We start from the raw sequence: 20,545 nt of genomic DNA on the forward strand, positions 1-20,545 counted from the left end.
TTATAGGATATGCTTAAACAACTGTAGTAAGAACATTAAAGAAATAGCTAATTTTGCAGATCTCCATAAATAAAATTCTGAGGAATAAACTGAGATTGATGATTAAATTTATAGGATACGCTTAAACAACTGGTCTACATCAACTCAAGTCAAGGCTTTGAAGGACCATCATAGCAACATCCCGCTACATATAAGACCTGATATTTGATCTCCATCACACAATAATTATTTTGAATATTGACATTAGGTAACAGATTGCAAACATGTCATAGCAACAAATGATAAGATATAATAATTGCTATTGATAGGACATTAGTTGACAATGAGTTTCGATCCGATACAATTAAACTATTGAATCTGAACCACTAATTAAAATACTTAAGGCTAAATTAAATATAAAAAACCCTCTTAAAAGTTTAATAGTCTCATCAAGGATCAACAAAATCCAAAATTAAGCTCTATTTGAGGTCTAATCCAATGGCTCAACATTATAATGTGCCTCTAGCCCAACCTAGTTCACTCGAATCCTCTTCTTATTCAATATTACACCAGTTCTTCTGATACTATCTATCACGGTAGTAAAATGTTAAAAGTGGCATGCATATGCTAGTTTCAGTGCGTTTGCAAGTAAGCATGTGTACCATTTCAATTGACATTGCTCAAACAAATACACATGCATACATCATGTACGCCCACAAAGAAAGGAACAAAAAAAAAACCACAGCATCCAAGAATCTTTTATACGATTTACTGAATTGCTATGCCAAATCACATACAATAAGTACTTGATGCTTAAAGGACTACAATCTCTTGGCTGTGCACATTGTGCCTTAATCATAATATACTTGTCAAGTACTTGATTAAGATACACCACTAGTGTGTTGACGGTAAAAAATGTATTATTCCAAAAATCTGCTACCACGGACATTTTCTGCAAATTGCATGATGACCTATTGAAGAAATACTAACATTCTAGAAATGGGACGACTGACTTTCTGCTCCAATTCTAACTCCAAAATAATCAATTTGATATAAAGTAGTTTTCTAGGAACAATATAATCTATAAATTTCAAATGGCATGCACACTTATAATGTGATAAAATGAGTAATTAAAAAGATCATAATAGATAATATCTTAAAGAACAATATACTTAGTTGAAGTCAGGTCCGAGTCCTGGCACTTGAGCCAGGATGCAGGCTTCAGTTAGGTAAGCAAAAGCTGTGTGATGCAGGCTATCCTGAAACATCTACGGCATAGTCGACTTAAGTGCGAAAACAATATGTGAAGCATATGATATGCAATTGATCAGTATATAAGAGAAAATTCTATTTGCAAATACAAAATAGCAATGCTGCAGTTCTTAATACTTAAAGGAAGATCATTCGATCCTGCATCCAACAATTTCATAAAGGAGTAGTGGATACCAGGAGTGATGATGGTGGCTGTTGAAGTTGGCATGATTTCCATTCTCCCCTCGTTGACTCTTTGTGGCTTAACATGATGCATCTTGACCTTCTTTGGAAGAGTATAAAATTTTAAGCTCGGTCTACTGCATCAACGAAACTGATGTCTTTGATTCATCCTCCATCTTCCTTGTGAGACGTGCTGTGCATGTACTGGATTAGGTTTTATATGCATTAAGAAAAATTCGAGATGTTTGTCTGCCGTACCTCTCTTTTAAATGCATATAGCTTCACCTGCGGCGTTCCGTCCTGAATACGCGGAAGGAGGAGATCAGGTGGGCCGAGCGGGAACTGCACAGCACAGAGACGTGCTCAGCTTCGCAAGATGCCACACTAAGTCCTCCGCGGGCGGAGTGATGGAGAGCGACCTATCTATGAGTCTCTTTCTGTCGGTGGTTTTTGTCGTCAAGATGGCCAATCGAACTCCACCCAGGCGTGGTGGTCACCTGCCTCTTCCTCATTGCCGTTCGCAGCTCTGCCACACCATCCCACCTCTTCATCGATGCATACACGTTGGCCAGCCCGACGTACCTCCCAAAATGCACGGGCTCCAGCTCGATCACCCGCCTCCCCGCCCGCTCCCCCCGCTTGAAATGGCCGTGCATCCGGCATCCGTTCAGCAGAGCTCCCCATATCGCCGCGTCCGGCTCCATTGGCATGGACTCAATCAGCCCCTCGGCCTCTGCAGTGTGGCCGGCCCTGCTCAGCAAATCCACCATGCATCCGTAGTGCTCGATCGTGGGGCGTACGCCGTATGCCGAAACCATGCTCTCGAAATGAGCCCGCCCTTCGTCGACCAGGCCTCCGTGATTACAAGCGGCCAGGACTCCGATGAAGGTGATCGCGTTCGGCGCCACACCTTGCTTTAGCATTTCCGAGAAGACGCTGATGGCGGGACGGCTGTGCCCGTTGAGAGCTAGTCCCATGATCATCGCACTCCAAGCTGTCACATCCTTGCGTGGCATCTTGTCGAAGACCTCTCTCGCGCCGTCGACGAAGCCACATTTTGCATAGAAATCCACCAGTGCAGTCCCAAGCTCGAGCCCGTAGTGCGTCGATCCCTTTGCGTCTATGTGTGAATGGATCCATCTCCCCTCCTCCAAAGCGCCCAGACTCGCACAAGCGCCCAGAGAACTCACAAGAAGAGCGTCGTTGAGCTCTGCAGCCGAACATTCTCTCAACTCGTGGAACAACTCGATGGCCTCTTTGTGGCGTTCGTTCTGCACGTACCCCGTGATCATGGCACTCCAGGAAGCACCGTTTCTCTCGGGCATATGATCGAACAAGCTGCGGGCTTTATCCACCAAGCCATGACTGCAGTAGCCGGTTACGAGACTAGTCCAACAAACTACGTTTCTGTGAGAACTTTCGTCGAATACCTTGGAAGCAAGTTGTACAGCTCCCAGATCGGAGTACCTTTTCACGAGAGAGCTGGTAACGAAGACATCGAGATCGAACCCGAACTTAAAAACCTGCCCGTGGACCTGGGAAAGCAAGGGGACATCGGTGCACGACTTGATCGTGAACGGAAAAGTATGCATGTTGGGAAAGACGTCGTGGCGGCGCATGCCGACGTAGACGGCGAGACCACGGTGGGGTCGGGCGGTGTCGGAGAACCCGCGGATCATGGTGTTCCAGTTGAAGATGGTCGGCTGGGGGATTCGGGCGAACAGCTGGTGGGCAAGGGCCATGTCATGGAGGGCGTAGAGGGCGAGGACTCGGCTGGTGACGTAGGTGTAGGAGACGAGGCCGAGGGAGATCAAATGGGCGTGGATTTGGCGGGCTTGTTTGAGACCCGAGCGTCCTATCAAAGAGAGACGGAAACGAGGAGGAGGTGGCTTCATCGGAGAGATGGTTGCAGCGTAGGAATAATTCTGCTCATTAAAAACAACGCGTGATGGAATTTGGGATGGGATTGGATTTTTATTAAGAAATAAAAATTTAATAAAAATTCTTAAAATTTAAAACTTATAATCATACACAACCTTCAAACTTATTTCAAGTTTTTTAAATTTTTCATTTTTTTATATTTATACTGTATAAATATTTATTATTATATTTATTCTTTACTTTATATTTAATAAAATATTTTTCGAAATTTTTTATTTATATTTTAATATTATGAATTGTTATATTAATGAATTATTTAATATAATTTATTTTATATCAATCTAAGTTTTAGATTAGCTAAACTGATTTAATTATATGAGTCGGTTTATTAAAAAGGTGGAGAGCGGAGATACAACTTTTAAATGAAAAAAATAAAAGGTTGTTAGAGATTATTTTATCATTTTGAAAAGTTGAGGATCTCTATGATGATTTTTGAAAATCAAATGCTCTATGATAATTTCTCAAAATTAGAAACTTTTTTGAATAATTTTGATCTCCTAATTAAACAAAAATTATATAGCACGGTGATTTTTAAAAAAACCTTTCTTTTTAGATTTTTTTTAAAAAAAAATGCTCTAGTTTTTTCATTTGTTGATTTTTATTATTAATAATATAAATGTCTTTCATTGTTTCTCTCCATTCATCATAATCGCCTAACTACTTTCGTCCCGCCTCGACATGGCCACCTCTGTTTTATCTTTTTTCTTTTTTACTCTCGTCTTCGTATTATTCACATGGCTACCTCTTTCTTATCTTCTTTTATTTTTTTCTCTCTTCATATTATAAATTTTTTTTTTTCGCTTACCTTCTTTTATCTTTATATTTGAGACGAAAGCGATGGATCTCGTAAAAGGGTAGGAGACAATCATTGTTTTATCTTTTCGCTTGAATAAATAAAAATCGTATAGTTGAAGTCAAAGTCTTAACTTTTTATAATAACTAACTAATGGAATACATTAGGCATATAATTAAGAGAGGAATTACGACCATAATTAGGAGATATGAGGAAATGCCTAAAGAAGGTTAGAGATTAAGTGTTTTAAGTGATTATAAGTTTTTATATTTAATAAGAATTTTATGATTTCTTGATGCTCAACATCTTTTCATTAGAATTTTTCAACGTAACATCAAAGGGTTTGATCCGAACAAGTTTGATTTTGAAGGGAAAACAGATATATAGAGAAAATCTATAAAAGAAAGTGCGCATAACCTAAAATCCAAGAAGAAATCATAGAGAGAGAAAATCTAAGGAGAGATAATCCACCGAGAACCTATAGTGAGAGTACATATAGAGATTGAAAATGTAAGGTGAGACAAAAAAGTAAAGAGAGAAATTGAGAAGAGAGAATATATAGAGAGAGAAAATTAAGGATAGAGAAAATCATAAAGAGAGAACAATTACTCGTAGCATCAATGAGGAACAATATAACCATGACACTAATCAAATAAGAGGAGATATCGGAATCAAGAAAGCAATTGATAAATTAGACTAGGAGAAAAATTATCAAGAGAAAATTGAAGGTGCAAATAATTATTTTTATAATTTATTTTAAAATTTTTTATTATCTATATTTGGTGAAAAAGATTATTGGAGATGAAAAATTATGATAGTAACTTTTCTTGGATCGAAAGATTTAAAGGAAATCATCTTGCATGGTTGTAAAGAGTTTGATTTTTTAAAGAGAAAACAATGAAACTAGATGAAAGTATTATTTCATGAGTCTCTAGAGAAGTTTGATTGATCATAAAAATACTTATGAAGGAGATACATATCTTCCTATACCATGTGAAAGTAAACTTATTAAAATTATATGATATAATTCTAGAAGAAAGTGAAAATTGAAGATATCAATATAGATCAAGCAAAAACAAGACTCAAATTACTATGTAGATAGTATTTATTTTTATTAGAAGCATAAAATAATTTTACTTCCCTATATAAATTTTTTTTTATAGAGCAAGTAATTAAAGAATTTATAGTGTTATTGATGCTACCGTGAAATGATAAAGAAATCATATATCCATGCAAATGATTATGTTAATATGATTGATTTCACATTTCAAGATTGATTCAATAAATCTAACAAAATTACTTTTAAACAAATCAAAATTTTATAATTGATTAAGGCAAACAAAATAGATGACTACTATCGATTGCGTAATAATATCAATAAAGAAAAAATAAAATCAAGCTTCAAAATTTTCAAATTATATATTAAATAGAAAAAAAGACATCAAATTGAAAAACTTAAAAGTGACATATATATATATATATATATATATATGTATATATATATATATGTATATATATATATATATGTATATATATATACATACATATATACATAATTACCAAATTGTTGTAAATGGGATGTCCATTCTTCTTGCTTTTATGTAAGTTCCTCTTCTTGTTGTGTTCTTTCATGCACAGCAATGAGCAGATCACGTTATATCAACTACCATTCACTGCATTCTTTCACAGAAATAGAGAATGAAGTTTAAATCATCTGACATGCGTGTTTCCATTAGACTGATGAATCATGCCAGCAAAAGAAGAACCACAAAACTAAAACAAGTTCCACCCTGAACATGAGCAGAACAGACCCTACCTTCATTTGTGCAAGTATGTCAGTTCAAGTCAGCTCGCTGAGTCTCCCTACTTTGATCTCTCACTTCACATCATTCCATCCCAAAAATGGCCGTGTGGCAAGCTGCCGCCACATCTGGTTTAGAAGTCTGATGATAGTAGGAAGGTGGTGGTGCAACCCAATCCCCCACATAGTTGTATCCCCCGTAACCATTACCACCAAAGGATCCAACGGTGGTGACACAAGGAGGGATGGAGTAGCACTGACTACTACTCTGAGATTGTTCTTGCTGTCGTTCCGGTAACTCACTTCCACTCTCTTGGCTCATGTCGTTGTTGGAATAAGCAGCGGCGAGGTCCATGGCTACACCAGAGGAGAACAGGCCAAAGTCTAAAGCTTGGCCGTGTTGCTGGTGGTGGTGGTGGTGTTGGTGGAGAGTGAGCAGGGAGCAGAAGTCGTGATCCTGCTTCATGGGGATGTTGGCGATGAGACCGAGAGTGGCCCAAGGATCATGGTGTTCGATCTGATGCCTGACATCGACGCTCATGGTATCAGAAGAGGTGGATGCCGACGACCTCCCAGTGATGCCGCCAACGGGGAGATTACTGCTAACGATGCGCTCCACATCGTAGCGACTCATGTCGAAGTTGGTCACCGCATTGACTCCCCGAAACTTGATCGCTGCGATATCATACGCCTCCGCCGCTTCTTCCTGCGTACCTGAAAGCACCAAAATCCCATCGATCTTCCATGCTTACTATGTGTATTCGTATGGCATTCTCGAACCACTTACTGAAGGTTCCAAGGTAGAGGTCCTTATTGCCTGCTACTCTTCCGATCCTTGCTTGCCACCGACCATGTTGATGGTGTCTGCAAACACACAGACAACCCTTATCAATGCTAAAGGATAGTGGTCATATGTATCCCAAGTTGAACATGGAACAGACCTGGTGACTCCTCTGTAGATGGAGGCGCCCCTGGAGAACCCACTACTCTTCCTACAAGAACAACAACCACAAGTCAACATCATCATCATCATGTGCACGCTGGCTATGCCACCATGCAAGCAGCCATGCGGCGGTTCTTCACCTTCTTAGGGAGGCGACGAACTCTTGGCGAGTCATGTTCTTCATCTCCTCCAGCTCCTTCTCATAGTTAGAGACCTACACGGATGTGCACCAGGCGTTCACGTACATCAGATAGATACGCGTATAACTACAGCATTCATCCGGTAGTGAACCTCGTTGTCTACTACATACAGGGAAGTTGGTGGTGGTGGTTGGACCCCAGTATTTGAGCGCTGCGAGATCGTACGCCCTCGCCGCCTTCTCCTCCTTATCATAACCACCTATGATATCATCAAAAGAAAAAGAAAAGAAATGCCTTACACTGTATTTATTGGGAGACTTCGTAAAAGTATGGAAGAGAACAAAAAGATTAGGCACCTAAATAGACTGCAGCGGGGAGCAGCATGACGGCAACGAGCACCAGCGAACGGAGCAAACATCGACAGCGAAATGGGAGCGCATGTTAGAAGATAGGAGGCTAAAATCTAAAGTGAACGTATGGTTGATGCTAGCTTCGCCGGCGTACCTTGTCGGCCTTTACGGCTCTGCCCCTGCCGGCGGCAGCTGTTGTCCCACAGGTGCGCCTCGTACCTCCCCGTCCATCGGTGCCTGCCCAGAGTATCCCTAGTAGCATCGATACATATGGAAAGAATGGGAACAGCCTTCGCTGAACTAAAGCCCCGCCTTAGTTGCAGTGCAACGTATGGACTTGGTTGTTACCTGGTGACGCCCCGGTAGATGGAAGTCCGCTGACCGAAGCTGTCCGCGGCCATCCTGGACTCTTCCAGCGGCGCCTTCTGCGCTGCCTTGGGCTTCTCCTGCTCCGCAGGGACGCCTCGCTGAAATCCGGCGGCTATGGTCTTCAAGTCGGAGTCGTAAACCCCTTTAGGCCCGGTGTCAACATCCCCGCCTGAGTACCGCCCCGGAGGCCCCCCTAGGAAGTCCTCCAGCTTGGGCCCCATCCCCGCCAGCGCCACCAGCTCCGTCGCTGCGTTGGTCTCCTCGTCCGTCCCCTCGATTCCACCTGAAAAGGTAGGTTGCCGATTACAGAGCTGCTACATCAATAAAAAATAAAGGAAAACACAGAGAGGGAGAGAGAGAGAGAGACCATGGTGGTGCGGGGCGTCGGAGAAGGCTTCAAGGAGGCACCGCTGCTGGGAGAGGGAGAAATCGAGCCAGTTGTCGGTAGCGTTCATGTTCATTGCCTGCGATCCAAGTCGGCCTACGGGAAGACCGAGAAAACCGAGCAGATGGTCGATTTGAAGAGAAGAGAAAGAAAGGCGAGAGACGGACACAGACGTGGAGAGGAGGAGAGAAGATGATGAGACTCAGAGAGATAGAGAGAGAGCACGAGTAACGAGGTATTTTAAATTCCTTATTACTGTTCTTACAATAAAATGTAAAGAAAGCAAAGATAAGATTTAGGCGGGCAAGTGGAAGCCCTTCAGAGGTCGTCTCAGCGGTCATCTTCACCGCTTTCTAAGCAAAGAGATGGCTTGACAATGAATACTGATACTATGAGGTCGGATCTTCATCTCCGAATCCGATAAGAATTTTAAAGAACTGTCCGATTCATATACACACAGCTAAGTGGGTTTCCGCAACACAGCCTCCGGATCCAAAAATTCTTTTGTTCTTCTCGTGTGTGTGCCTTTAATGCTACTAAAGTTACCGAGTGTTATCCTCTCATCAGAATCGTGCCTTTAATACTTTGTTAATTTATTTGAGTTCAAAACCAATTTGAATTCAAATGGATCGACTTCAATCCGACCCAGTTCGGATCAAATCAAATCCATGATATCCAAATCAAAATCGATCCCAACACCGTATTATCACCACCGATGACACGTGTACGGAGCGGAGAAAACAAGCGTGTCGCCGCCTCACCGTACCATGGCGTCGCTCCACCTGTCTCGTCTCGCCTCGCCTCGCTTTTGTCCGCACCCGAATCCCGTCACTTGCTCAGCCCCATCCCGTCGCTTCGCTCTCGACCGCACTCGCCCTTCCATGATTGCCGAGACTCGCACTCGCGAAGTCTAATCTGTCCGATGCGCATCGGACGGCTGATATATGTTTTCTACGATGATAAAAGTCTGGCCGTCGGATGTGAATCTCACCACCGTCGGTGAGAGGTTATCACTCGACAGTACAAGCGGGAACGTGGAAGGGTCAGCGACAGATGATGTCCGCCGGCCCATTCGACGGTCAAAGCGAGGATAAAAGAATCCCGCGGTCAGTAAAACTAATCATACCTCTCACGTTCGCTGCCTGCACCGCCTTTTCCTACGCGTTTTTCCGTTCCTCGATTGGTTACCCACCTTGTGGTTCGAAATATTAGTGTGGTTCCCACATGGTCAAGTTTTGGGCGACGCGATAATACAAGCAGGTGGCATTAGTCCGACGTTGCTGCACGTGCAACGGGAGGCACGAGGGCCGCGTCGCGCGGGCAACACGTGAGCTGGCGTCCGGACTCGGCGCCCGGCCTCCCACGTGCGGCCGCGGAGAAGATCCAAGGATGAGAGCAGGAATCTGGTCAAAGGACGGGGTGGTGGAGTTCACGTGGGAGGTGGTAGAAAGGAAGTGAAAGTAAGCACGTTTAAGGGAGATGACAATGACGCATATAGGGTGATAGGGTGGACACATCACGGAGACACATACAATATATATAATGAAATGGTGAATCTTATCGACAGAGCTTAGTGATGTGTTCATGGAAGCAAGTACGTGGTTAGGCAATGCAACTTTACTTACAGTGTGGGCTATAGCTTTTTAACGGACGCTATTGTGGTGAGAGAGAGTTAGGGTAGGCATGTGCATGCATGACATATTGTTTGCACCCTTGAGTTTGGCTGGAGTTTATCTGCAGTGCACTGTGTTTGCTGATACCTGAAGTGTTGAGCATGAGGAGGAGCATAACACTGAAAAAAAAGATAAGAGAATCATAGTTATATAACAGCTTATTTGAATAGTTTGTGATCATGCTTTCGTGTTTGCTTATCCTCCTCGGATGCAATGCTGCTACACTATGGTTCAAACCAATTATTGGGAATGTTGCTAACACTTCTCATATTTATGTAATAGAATGACTACAACACAATATCATCTTCATGTGATATTGTAATAGGGAGTGTATATATATATATGAATTTTTCTCGTAAAACGTTTCTATTTTGAAAAATATCCAAACAGCACACTTTCTTTTTTGAAAGACAATATTACCCTATAAAAATGATTGAGTTCAAATTAAATCAGAGAGATAATTGGTTTAACTTAAACCAGTTCTTTTACCATACACTATACATCCATATTTCATTGGAATCCCAATCAATGCAATATGCGTCAAAATGGTTTAGAGTTATTATTGTCGCTAAGGTTTCTTCCATTTTCATTGCTATCGACACTGTAAGGTTTATTCTACAAACAATTTGGTATGTCTCCATTCCTACAAACAATTTTCTAGTCTATCACCCTAAAAATAATTTTTTAGAGTTCTATATCTACTAAACATTTGGATACTTATTACTCTTTTGTATTGATGTTTAGTGTTCTGAATATTATAAAGCTAGTTTTGTCATTTGCACAGATCAAATATTTTGAGCAATTTTTTGTAAAAAAAAAAAAAATTTCTTATCCTATAGTTTCCTAAAGTTTAAGATGCCTTTTCTATTATATACATTAACATATGATATTAGTAGTGTGTATTGTGGTCAGACAGTATGGGTTCTGGACATCAGGTTTACCTAATATAAACTGATTAGATTAAGGGGTATGGTTAAAAACCACAAAACATGGACCTGACTAATTCCTAATGAAATAGTTTTTCCAAGAATATTTATTTTGTGTTGTTAACTGCTATAAAATAGTGTCTATGAGTTACTTAAAAAAATAACTTGATCAATTGTAACTACTAACCTGGTGAAATACTACTCCAAATCATTTGAAACTCAAGTGAAAGCATTGCATTACACCCAGATGCACTTCTATCTTAATTTTTTAAATTTAAATATTTTTTTATAAATATTTTTCTAAATTTTTAAGCATCTTAAGAGTGTGTCATTTTCCTATTTTCTCTTTTTTTTTCTACTAAATTAAGAAGGATTCCTGCAATGTTTTCTAACATTTGACCTTCTAAATATATGGACAAGCTATGATAAAACATGTTTAAACAATATAAGTTCCTTGTATAAATACTTTGTTTTTGGGGTTGGAAAAAAATAGTGTATCACATATAAGGATGGATTCAAATCATTTAAAATTTTCCTGAAAAATTTAAATTGGACCTACGTGGACATATGTCAGTATTTTTCTAATTTAAATTTTTTTATTTTTTTAGCATTTGAACAATGAGCCATTTTTCTATTTTCTTCTTTTTTTTTCTATTTGCATTGAATTAAGATGAATCCATATAATATTTTTTAACATTTGACCTTGTAAATTGGTGGACAACTTATAGTAAAAAAATTATGCAGCAAATATATGTCTTGGTATACAATACTCCATTTTTAGTATCAAACTAAAAATAGTGTATTGCATATGTCTAAATCATATAAAATTTTCATGTAAACTTTAAATTGAACTCAAATGAAATTTGTCACTTTTTTTTCTAATTTAATTTTTTTTTTGTTTTTTTCAGCATATGAACAGTGTGCCATTTTCTATTTTCTTTTTTTTTATTTGTACTGAATTAAAATGAAACCATGCAATATTTTCTATTTCCATGCTTTATCTTAAATTTTCATTATCTGAATAGTAATAATGTCATCAAGCACTTATTAATTTAGAGAATTTGTCATTGAAGTATCAACTCTAATCCATTTTGGTTTTAACTAGAAAAAAAATCATATCATCAAGCACTTATTATATGTGTAGAAATTCCAAAGCTCTCTACAAGAATGTTGACACAAGCATAGGTATATTTTTATTTACAATCTTTTATATTTAATTTTATTTAAATTATAATTATTAATTTATTAATTTTATCTTTGCGATTAGATCATTCAAATAATGAAGAGAGGTCAAAAAGCCCTTCTAAACAATTGTTATAAGACGAAGCTTTAGTACACTATTAAACGTAGTCGAGAAAAATTGGTCTCATTATTACCAAGGAAGGATCATTTAAATATTATAAAGAGTACTTTATTTGACTATTTCCTAGATATCTCTGATATAATCATATCTCATCGATTAACTTCAACAATTATATAATGATGGTCTAAAAATGATAAGTTTTTGATAAATAGAGTCAAACTATCGTTTTCTATGTCAAATGTATCTCTTCTTTTTAATCTATTGAATATTGAAGAAATTATTGATATAAAGGTATATAGATCTTCTAGGTATCTTACAAGAAAGTATTTTTTATATGAAGGATCAAGTCATAGCAATTTGGAAAGGTGGATGATAGCATTGCATCCATGTGAAAATGAGGAATCAGTGATGGATTTTTTTGCTAAATTTATATGCTATATATATTTGCATATATATATATTATATTATCAAAGCAACTATAGATTGTTGTGGTAATTAACATCAATGATTGATAATCTCAAAATTTTGAATAAGTATAATGGGGTAATAATAGTTTAATCATTTATTTCTAAGAGGATTCTATTAGTAGAAGAGAGAATATAAAGATTTAATTTAAACAAGTATCATTTTGTTAGCTATTTGAAAAGATGTATATTTGTATTGTATTGTGGGTAAGTTACGTAGATCTATATAGTTTGTATTAGAAAATCACAAAGAGCATAGCGAAAAATAAAAATAAAAACTAGTTTTTTAAAAGCAGATTTATCAAATCATCATGTGAAGATCAGGAGTATAAAACTCAAAAACGATAAAAACCGTGTAACCGCATAAAGTGGTTGAGACCTTCTCACATAAGGGAGATCTTATATCCCAAAAACTGTAGATCTTAGTCCGTGGATGAAGAAGCTCTCGTAAACTCCTCTCTAGTGGTACTCCACACAGCGGATGCGGCGATGACGCACCTCCTTGTACAACGCGTTCTTTCCTTACGTTCATGCACCACTAGAGTGACAGTGGCAACGAAGAGCAGCGACAGCGTAGAGGCAACAACAGTGGAGAGAAAATGTCGGCGGTAGAATCACGAGCAGGGTTATGGTTGGGGAAATCGCGAGAGAGATGTTGGGAGGCTGATATCGGTGCTTTAGTTGGTTCGATTGAACCAACTAAAGCACCGAGGTCGCTTGGTTTAACCCATGCGCTCGCTCGAGCCCACGCGGTGCCTCTTTGAAGTGTGTCGCTTGAGCGCCTATTGAAATCACTACTATAAACCAAGTCCTCCTTTATTCTCAAGACTAATGATGGTGTCCTTAAGAAGCGAAGGAGGAATCCAAAATAAGTTTCTTGATATACCGACCATGTGTTATAAAATAGTGTCAGAAATGTGGCAGTTAAATAACATCTGAGTAGGCATAGAGTTGATGACAAAATTGAGAAGGACAAGTTTGCTCGCTTGGGAAAAAAGACCATTGTACTAACCCAAGATTTTAGACAAAGCTGGAGGTGGCAATAGTAGGGGTCTAGCTATGATCCCTTTTAATCCCAACTCTTATTTATAGAGTTGGAACATTCTTTTTGGGGATTGGAATTCCATTCAATAACCCCTAGCTTAATGAATATTGGATCTGTTAGTCATAGGTGCCCTACAAGCTAATCAGGTGAGTGATGACACGTGTGATATGATATGTACTTTTTTTGCTTATTATTATTCTAACATTTTATCATTTTATATTGCTTGATGTATAATTATATTGTGATGTCCATGGATCTGTGCAATGAGAATCGAATCGTGATGAGATCACGATAATGAGACCTATTCATCTTTAAACATAGACCTTAAATAATCTTGGCCATACGTTACTCGAGATGGACATCAAGATAACCAAACATACTTGTGTACTATATATCCGTCAATATGATAGAGGCGACTATTCTCATAGCTGCTCATGTGGGGATACTATGACTACAGTGTAGGTGCTTATTGGAGAATGAGTTCACTGATTGATCTGCTCATAGAATGCTGGATGGTTGATGATACCTTATTATCAAACAACAATTCCATCGTCCTAGTAGTGTACCTGATCCTTAGACTTAAGACACTAAGGATGTCCTGTATGAGTACTCCACTCTTTGATTCTAGACTTATAGGTTTAGAAGTTCTAGATCTAGCATAACTGATCATCGAGAGTGACAGCCAACCTTACGAGGGCTATTGAGTGTCGATAGAAGATCATCTGTTCTCAGTATGATAAGAGAAATATCTCATGTATTTTTGCTCAAACAAATCTTTGGCCAAGGTCATTTAGATTGAGAGAGAAAGAGTTATCCAGGAGAATCTGATTAGAACGAGGCTCGAGAAGAAACAGTATGAGCCTGACAACACCATGCCCAGTATACAGTCTCTAGGATATTAGATGGACGAGAGATTATAGGTACACTGTAACTGAGGATAGATAGGTCTAAAAGGATTGGATTTTCCTATATCGTCTAGGGACTACGACGTAGTGGTATGACTCACGGCTAGCTCGATATTGGGCCTAGAGGGTCACACACATATGGTAGGCGTTGCGATAAGTAGAGGTTCGGATATGAGATATCTGTCCGAACCCCTATCTTATTGGATATCCAATAAGCCCCTAAATTATTGGATCCTATGGATGAGATCCAATAAGAGCCAATGAGAGATTATTGGATAGAGATCCACTAATCTAAGAGGCTTGAGTAGTTGGATGGAGATCCAATATCCAATAGGGCATGATCCATTAATGTTAAGTTGATAGGGGACCTCTATAAATAGGAGGGAACCAATGGTTTATAGGCTAGAGCCTCTTTAGGTTACCATCTCCTATTCTCCTCTCCCTCTCTCCTCCACAAATAGTAGGCCTGGAGACTTAAGGAGCATCGTCGCAGCCCTGCTTGTGGATCACCACTAGAGAGGAGGACACTTGACCTTCTTAACCCTCTCCTAGAGATCTACAGAGATTCGGGGATATACGATCTCCCTAGGTAAAATAAATTTTAATATACGTAGTTTTAAGTTTCATAGATTTTACGCACCAATTTTCGCACGACGATGAACACATTGATGAGAAATTTGAGAATTTTATTTTCATGTTCTTCCGTTGCGCATGTGATGTCACCCCCTAGATTTTCCTACAATAATAATAACAAAAATGATTGTGCAGAGTATCACACGTGCCATCACTTACGTGATTGGTTTGTAGGGCACTTGTATCAATTATTCAGTATCAAAACAGTGTACCTTTTATAAATTTTTTCTAAGTCTTGTTTCCCATTTTCATTGAAAAATCATGTATATATGTAATATTTTTTATATTTGAGCTACTAAATATGTTAAAAAACAATGAAAAAAATTTGTTCAAGAAAAGTATTTTTCTAATATGGGATATATTATATTTTGGGATCAATTAAAAAACAATGTTTCTATCACATAGGAGGACTGATAAAAAATAATATGAAATCTTTTGTAAAACTTAGAAGGCACTAAGATGGACTTTTATAATGTCTATTCTATTTTAGACATTTTTTTGATTTTTTTCTGAATTATTCAACATCAAAACAATGTGTCATTTTCTAATTTTCTTTTTTTTTTTTTTTGCTGCAATGTTTTTTTAATATATAAGCTTCTAAATATGTCCATACACAGAGGTAAAAATTTATGAAAAAAAATATTTTCTAATACATGGTACACTATTTTTGGGGTTAAAATAAAAATAATGTATTGCATATAAGGACTAGTTTAAATAATTTAAACTTTTCATGAAAGGTTTGTATTTGTCCCATATGGGCATATGTCACTGTTTTTCTAATTTAGAGAATTATTTTGATATAATTTGAATTTTCAGCATCTCATATGATATATTGTTTTTTAGGATAATTCAAAAATAGTGTATCACATGGGAGATTTGGTTAAACTAATCTGAAATCTTCTGAAAAACTTGGATTGAAACTAAGATGAACTTTTATAATATGTTTTCCATTTAAGATAATTTGTTTGATATTGTTCCCCATTATTCATCTGAAATTTTTTATGAAAGCTTTGAATTTATTCCCAATGGACAAATGTCACCATTTATCTAATTTAAATATTTTTTTTATTTTTCAACATCTTAACTATGTGCCAATTTCTAATTTTATCAAAGTTTTTTCTATTTCCACCAAAAGATAATGGATCCATGCAATATTTTTTGAGATTTGAAATTCTAAATTGGTCCAAAATAATTAGAATAGAGAATATACTGCAACTTACACTTCCAATGTAATTTCCTTCAACTTCTTTTTGTTTTTTGTTTTTTTTTGGTAAGTAAAAGAATTTCCTTCAACTTTGGACAACCAAACAATTAAAATATATTAAGATATGTTATAATATAATCATATAACTCATTAAAATTAAGATTGTTTGTCGGGGTGTCGTGGTGTAGTTGGTTATCACGTCAGTCTAACACACTGAAGGTCTCCGGTTCGAGTCCGGGCGACGCCAATTGCTAAATTTCTTTGTCACTAAAATTAATTTTTAACTAAGTTGTTTCACCAAAAAAAATCCTATCAAAATGGCATTGCCCTCAAATCCTATCCAAATTGCTAAATTGTTCATACATTGAACACTAAAATTCAATTCTTTTTTCTTTTTCTTCTACCAGCTTGTACCATGCTTCTTAGAGATAATATGATACGATCATATTCTCATTCTCATTGTATCCAATATTATTTGCTTCTTGTAAGAAAAATCTTATCATTATTGATCTTCTTGTATGTGTCAACTCTATAATAATCTTTACAAAAGGAATATGGATTACCATTCCTATACCTAATAGCAGCCATAGCATGAGAATATAAATTCTCAAAATGCCTAAATGAACAACTTTTTATCTCATATAATTGTCTTATAAGATGTTTGCACTTGTATGAGTACCAAGAAAGATACTGTATCATTGACCATTGTCCTTTGCCTTAGCAAATTGATCCTCGATGAAACTTATCAAAGTTGATTTTAAATTGTTATCTATTTTATGATGAATGTAGAACTATTCAACAATATTCTTCGTAGTCAGTTGAATCACAAAATTAGTTAGTTACGAACATCCTTAAGTAATGAATTCATACTTTCTAATGCATTTGTAATGAGTATTATGTAACAATCATCATGGAAAAACACAAAAGCCCATTCACTAAAATTGTATATAGTTTAAAATAATATATTATTTTAGATTATAAAAAAATATATATAATATTATTATTATTTAGGTTATAAAATTTTATATATATATATATATATAATAAAATAACTTTTATGTCATTCAAATTCATACATGACTAACAAAAAGATTATTATGAGAATAATCATCATTATTTTGACTATAATCATATTCAACAAGTACTTTGTTCGGTATTATCTATCCTCACTTAAAACAACTCATTCACCAACGATACATCATAAATATTATGGTTAAATTTACCTTCAACCTATTCTTGTATTCTTTTTTTAGTCAATTTATTTTCAAAGACATCACCACTATTATCATTTTCATCATAATAAAATGGATAATTTAAGTCTATACGAGTGCCAAAACCTTAGCTACTTGGCAATTGACTTTCATCCCAACTTGATATCTAGCCTAATGTCTATCTATCAATGTTATTAAAAATAAAAAAATACTTCATCAGGAAGTGGATCCGTCCTATAGTAAGATCATTAGAATAGAAAGAAATTCCTTGAGTCAACCTTATAACATTTTCAATGAATAGAAATCCAAATAAATTTGCATAGGGCTATGATTGAATCATAAATGCCTTACTCAGTTAATATGTCAATTAATGATCATGATTAGATTTTAAAATTTTCATATGAGGTCTCGACCTTTTTTATAGGTGTTTCCATAAGTTTTTTAAAATAATAAAAAATCTACTATATTCCAATAAATATGTTCACCCTAATCTATTTATTTAAATCTAAATTTTTATCTTTTATTTTATCTAATTATAACTATTTGATTTAATCTTAACACATCCCCTTAATTCAAATAGTTGTAACTTGAAGTTGTCTTGGAAAAAAAAAAATTTACCAAAGCTTTTGTGAAGATATCGATAAATTGGTCTGCGATGATGCATCCACCATTTTACATCTTTAACCTTCTTCGGAGTCTTCAATGGTTGCTTATTTTCACTTTTATTAGAAGACTCGTGAGAATGACTATTGTCTTTCGATGCTTGAGACTTTTAACTTATTGCCCTTTTGAATATTCATCATCGGAACTTTTTTCAAAGCTATCATCCTCATCTTCATCACTACTGGTGCTCTTCCTTTTTGCAATCTTTGTAATAGGTTTATTAGCAGTAGATGGAACATAATCTAAAACTTTTTGTTTCTTGAATTATGGCTCATTATTGCTCTCATTAGAACTTTCATCAACTTTAGTTTTGTTCTAAGGCATCTTCTCATCAGTTTGAATTCTATAGGATTTGTTATGTAAGATAGTTTGTATAGACCCACAAAAAATTAGATGATTATAGCTTTTATATTATAATGTTTATTCATCAGTAATAGTAGCATGTAAGGAGAAATCCAAAAATAATAAGGGAAATACTTTGTTTTTTGTCATCCTCACAATTGTTATTAGTTTTCCAAATTTTTATCATAAATCAAGTATTTTTCATCATAAAAAATAATATAATATCTTTTTCTTATTAGTTGCCATATACTATTGAGATTTTGTTTTCAACTAGGAATAAACATCATATCATTAATAAATTTTTTACCAAATTTCGTGTTCACAACAACTATTCATTTTCCTTCCACTTGAACCTTGTTGTCATTTCCCATCTATACTGTTGATTTGATTAAATAATCAAGCCTTTAGAATAAATTTTTGTTCCCTGTCATATGATTAATACATCCACTATCTAAAAACCAAGCAAATCTAGAATATTCCTCATCGGATGTTATAAAGAAAATATTTTCTTCATCCCTTTTTCATTATTATTTTCCTTATAATAATTTGTTTGATTTTTGCTCTAACAATTTTTTTCAAGATGACCATATTTTTTACAATAAGAGCAGAGAGAAACATTTAGATTTTTATTTTTGTAACAATAATGTTTTTCAATATGTTTATTTTTTTTAAGTAAAAACATCGACGGGTTTCTTTATTACCTTCATTCAAGTTTCTTTTACCCTTATTTGATCGAACATGGACTTTGTTATTTTGATCTCTCCCTTGAGATTTGACTTTTTCTTGTGATCCTTCTTTTGATATATCTTCATTTGAAGAACATGTTCTGAAGTTTATTTTGAAGATTTATTTATTTTTTGTTCATAAACTAAAAGAATGTCTACACTTATTTATTTATTTATTTATTTATTTCTAAAAGATTTATTTATTTCTTCACTTATTATATGTGTAGAAATTCCAAAGCTATCTTCAAGAATGTTGGCACAAGCATAGGTATATTTTTATTTACAATATTTTATATTTAATTTTATTTAAATTATAATTATTAATTTATTAATTTTATTTTTACGATTAGATCAATCAAATGATGAAGAGAGGTTAAAAAGCCCTTGTAAACAATTGTTATAGGACGAAGCCTTAATACACTATTAAATGTAGTCGAAGAAAATTGGTCTCATTATTACCAAGGAAGTATCATTTAGATATTATAAGAAGTACTTTATTTGACCATTTCCTAGATATCTTTGATATAATCATTTCTCATGGATTAACTTCAACAATTATATAATGATGGTCTGAAATTGATAAGTTTTTGGTAAAGAGAGTTGAACTACCATTTTCTATGTCAGATGTATCTCTTCTTTTTAATCTATTGAATATTGAAGAAATTATTGATATGAAGGTATTTAGATCTTGTAGGTATCTTATAAGAAAGCATTTTTTTTATGAAGGACCAAGCCGTAACGATTTGGAAATGTGGATGATAGCATTGTATCCATGTGAAAATGAGGAATCAGTGATGTATTTTTATTAAATTTATGTGCATTAAATTTATGACAAAACTTGTAGTTTGAAAAATGTTTATCGATTCTTTAAATGTTAAAATTTTTTATTATTACATTAAAGTAATCACTTGTATAATGTTGACCCATGATTAAGTTTTTATTGTAGATTTAAAGATGTTAAAAATGTATATGTTTTATCTGATATTTCCTGATATTACTGTTTATCTTTAATCTTATCTAGATCAAAATATTATTAGATTAAAATATGTTATCTAAAATCTTTTGTGATATTCATTAATTTGAAATTTAAAATATGCTATTCTGAATGATTTAGAATTTGACTAGAATATGTTGAAATTTTATATGTATTGAAAGCATGATTTTTATGTGAATTCAGAAGGTTATTTCATTATATTAAAGTTTATGTCTTTTAATGTATTATGATTTCCATTTAAATTAGAATGTTATTTCCTTGTTTTAAAGCTTATCTCCTTGTTTATCATTCAATGCATTATTATGTTTTTTGTTTATATTGC

The 20,545-nt window shown here is 35.6% G+C and overlaps 2 protein-coding genes and 1 non-coding gene across 3 annotated transcripts; 1 reads left to right on the forward strand and 2 right to left on the reverse strand.

Moving 5' to 3' along the window:
• Positions 1 to 1,281: 1,281 nt before the first annotated feature.
• Positions 1,282 to 3,335, reverse strand: LOC103974879 (pentatricopeptide repeat-containing protein At5g66520-like). Its single transcript, XM_009389780.3, has 2 exons — positions 1,672 to 3,335; positions 1,282 to 1,606 (listed from the first exon to the last, which is right to left on the reverse strand). The coding sequence occupies exon 1, from the start codon at positions 3,306 to 3,308 to the stop codon at positions 1,833 to 1,835; it is 1,476 nt and encodes a 491-aa protein (XP_009388055.2). The 5' UTR covers positions 3,309 to 3,335; the 3' UTR covers positions 1,282 to 1,606; positions 1,672 to 1,832.
• Positions 3,336 to 5,849: 2,514 nt separating this feature from the next.
• LOC135604907 (AP2-like ethylene-responsive transcription factor AIL5) lies at positions 5,850 to 8,342 on the reverse strand. The gene is made up of 9 exons (XM_065094555.1): positions 8,118 to 8,342; positions 7,730 to 8,033; positions 7,536 to 7,618; positions 7,388 to 7,396; positions 7,202 to 7,290; positions 7,032 to 7,105; positions 6,890 to 6,940; positions 6,736 to 6,812; positions 5,850 to 6,662 (listed from the first exon to the last, which is right to left on the reverse strand). The coding sequence occupies exons 1-9, from the start codon at positions 8,209 to 8,211 to the stop codon at positions 6,034 to 6,036; spliced, it is 1,410 nt and encodes a 469-aa protein (XP_064950627.1). The 5' UTR covers positions 8,212 to 8,342; the 3' UTR covers positions 5,850 to 6,033.
• An 8,119-nt stretch (positions 8,343 to 16,461) lies between these two features.
• TRNAV-AAC (transfer RNA valine (anticodon AAC)) lies at positions 16,462 to 16,535 on the forward strand. The gene has a single exon. It is a non-coding gene; the product is annotated as a tRNA-Val (tRNA).
• Positions 16,536 to 20,545: the final 4,010 nt, after the last annotated feature.

Source organism: Musa acuminata, chromosome BXJ2-2 (assembly GCF_036884655.1).
Source record: "Musa acuminata AAA Group cultivar baxijiao chromosome BXJ2-2, Cavendish_Baxijiao_AAA, whole genome shotgun sequence".
In the NCBI taxonomy this organism is placed as follows: Eukaryota; Viridiplantae; Streptophyta; class Magnoliopsida; order Zingiberales; family Musaceae; genus Musa; species Musa acuminata.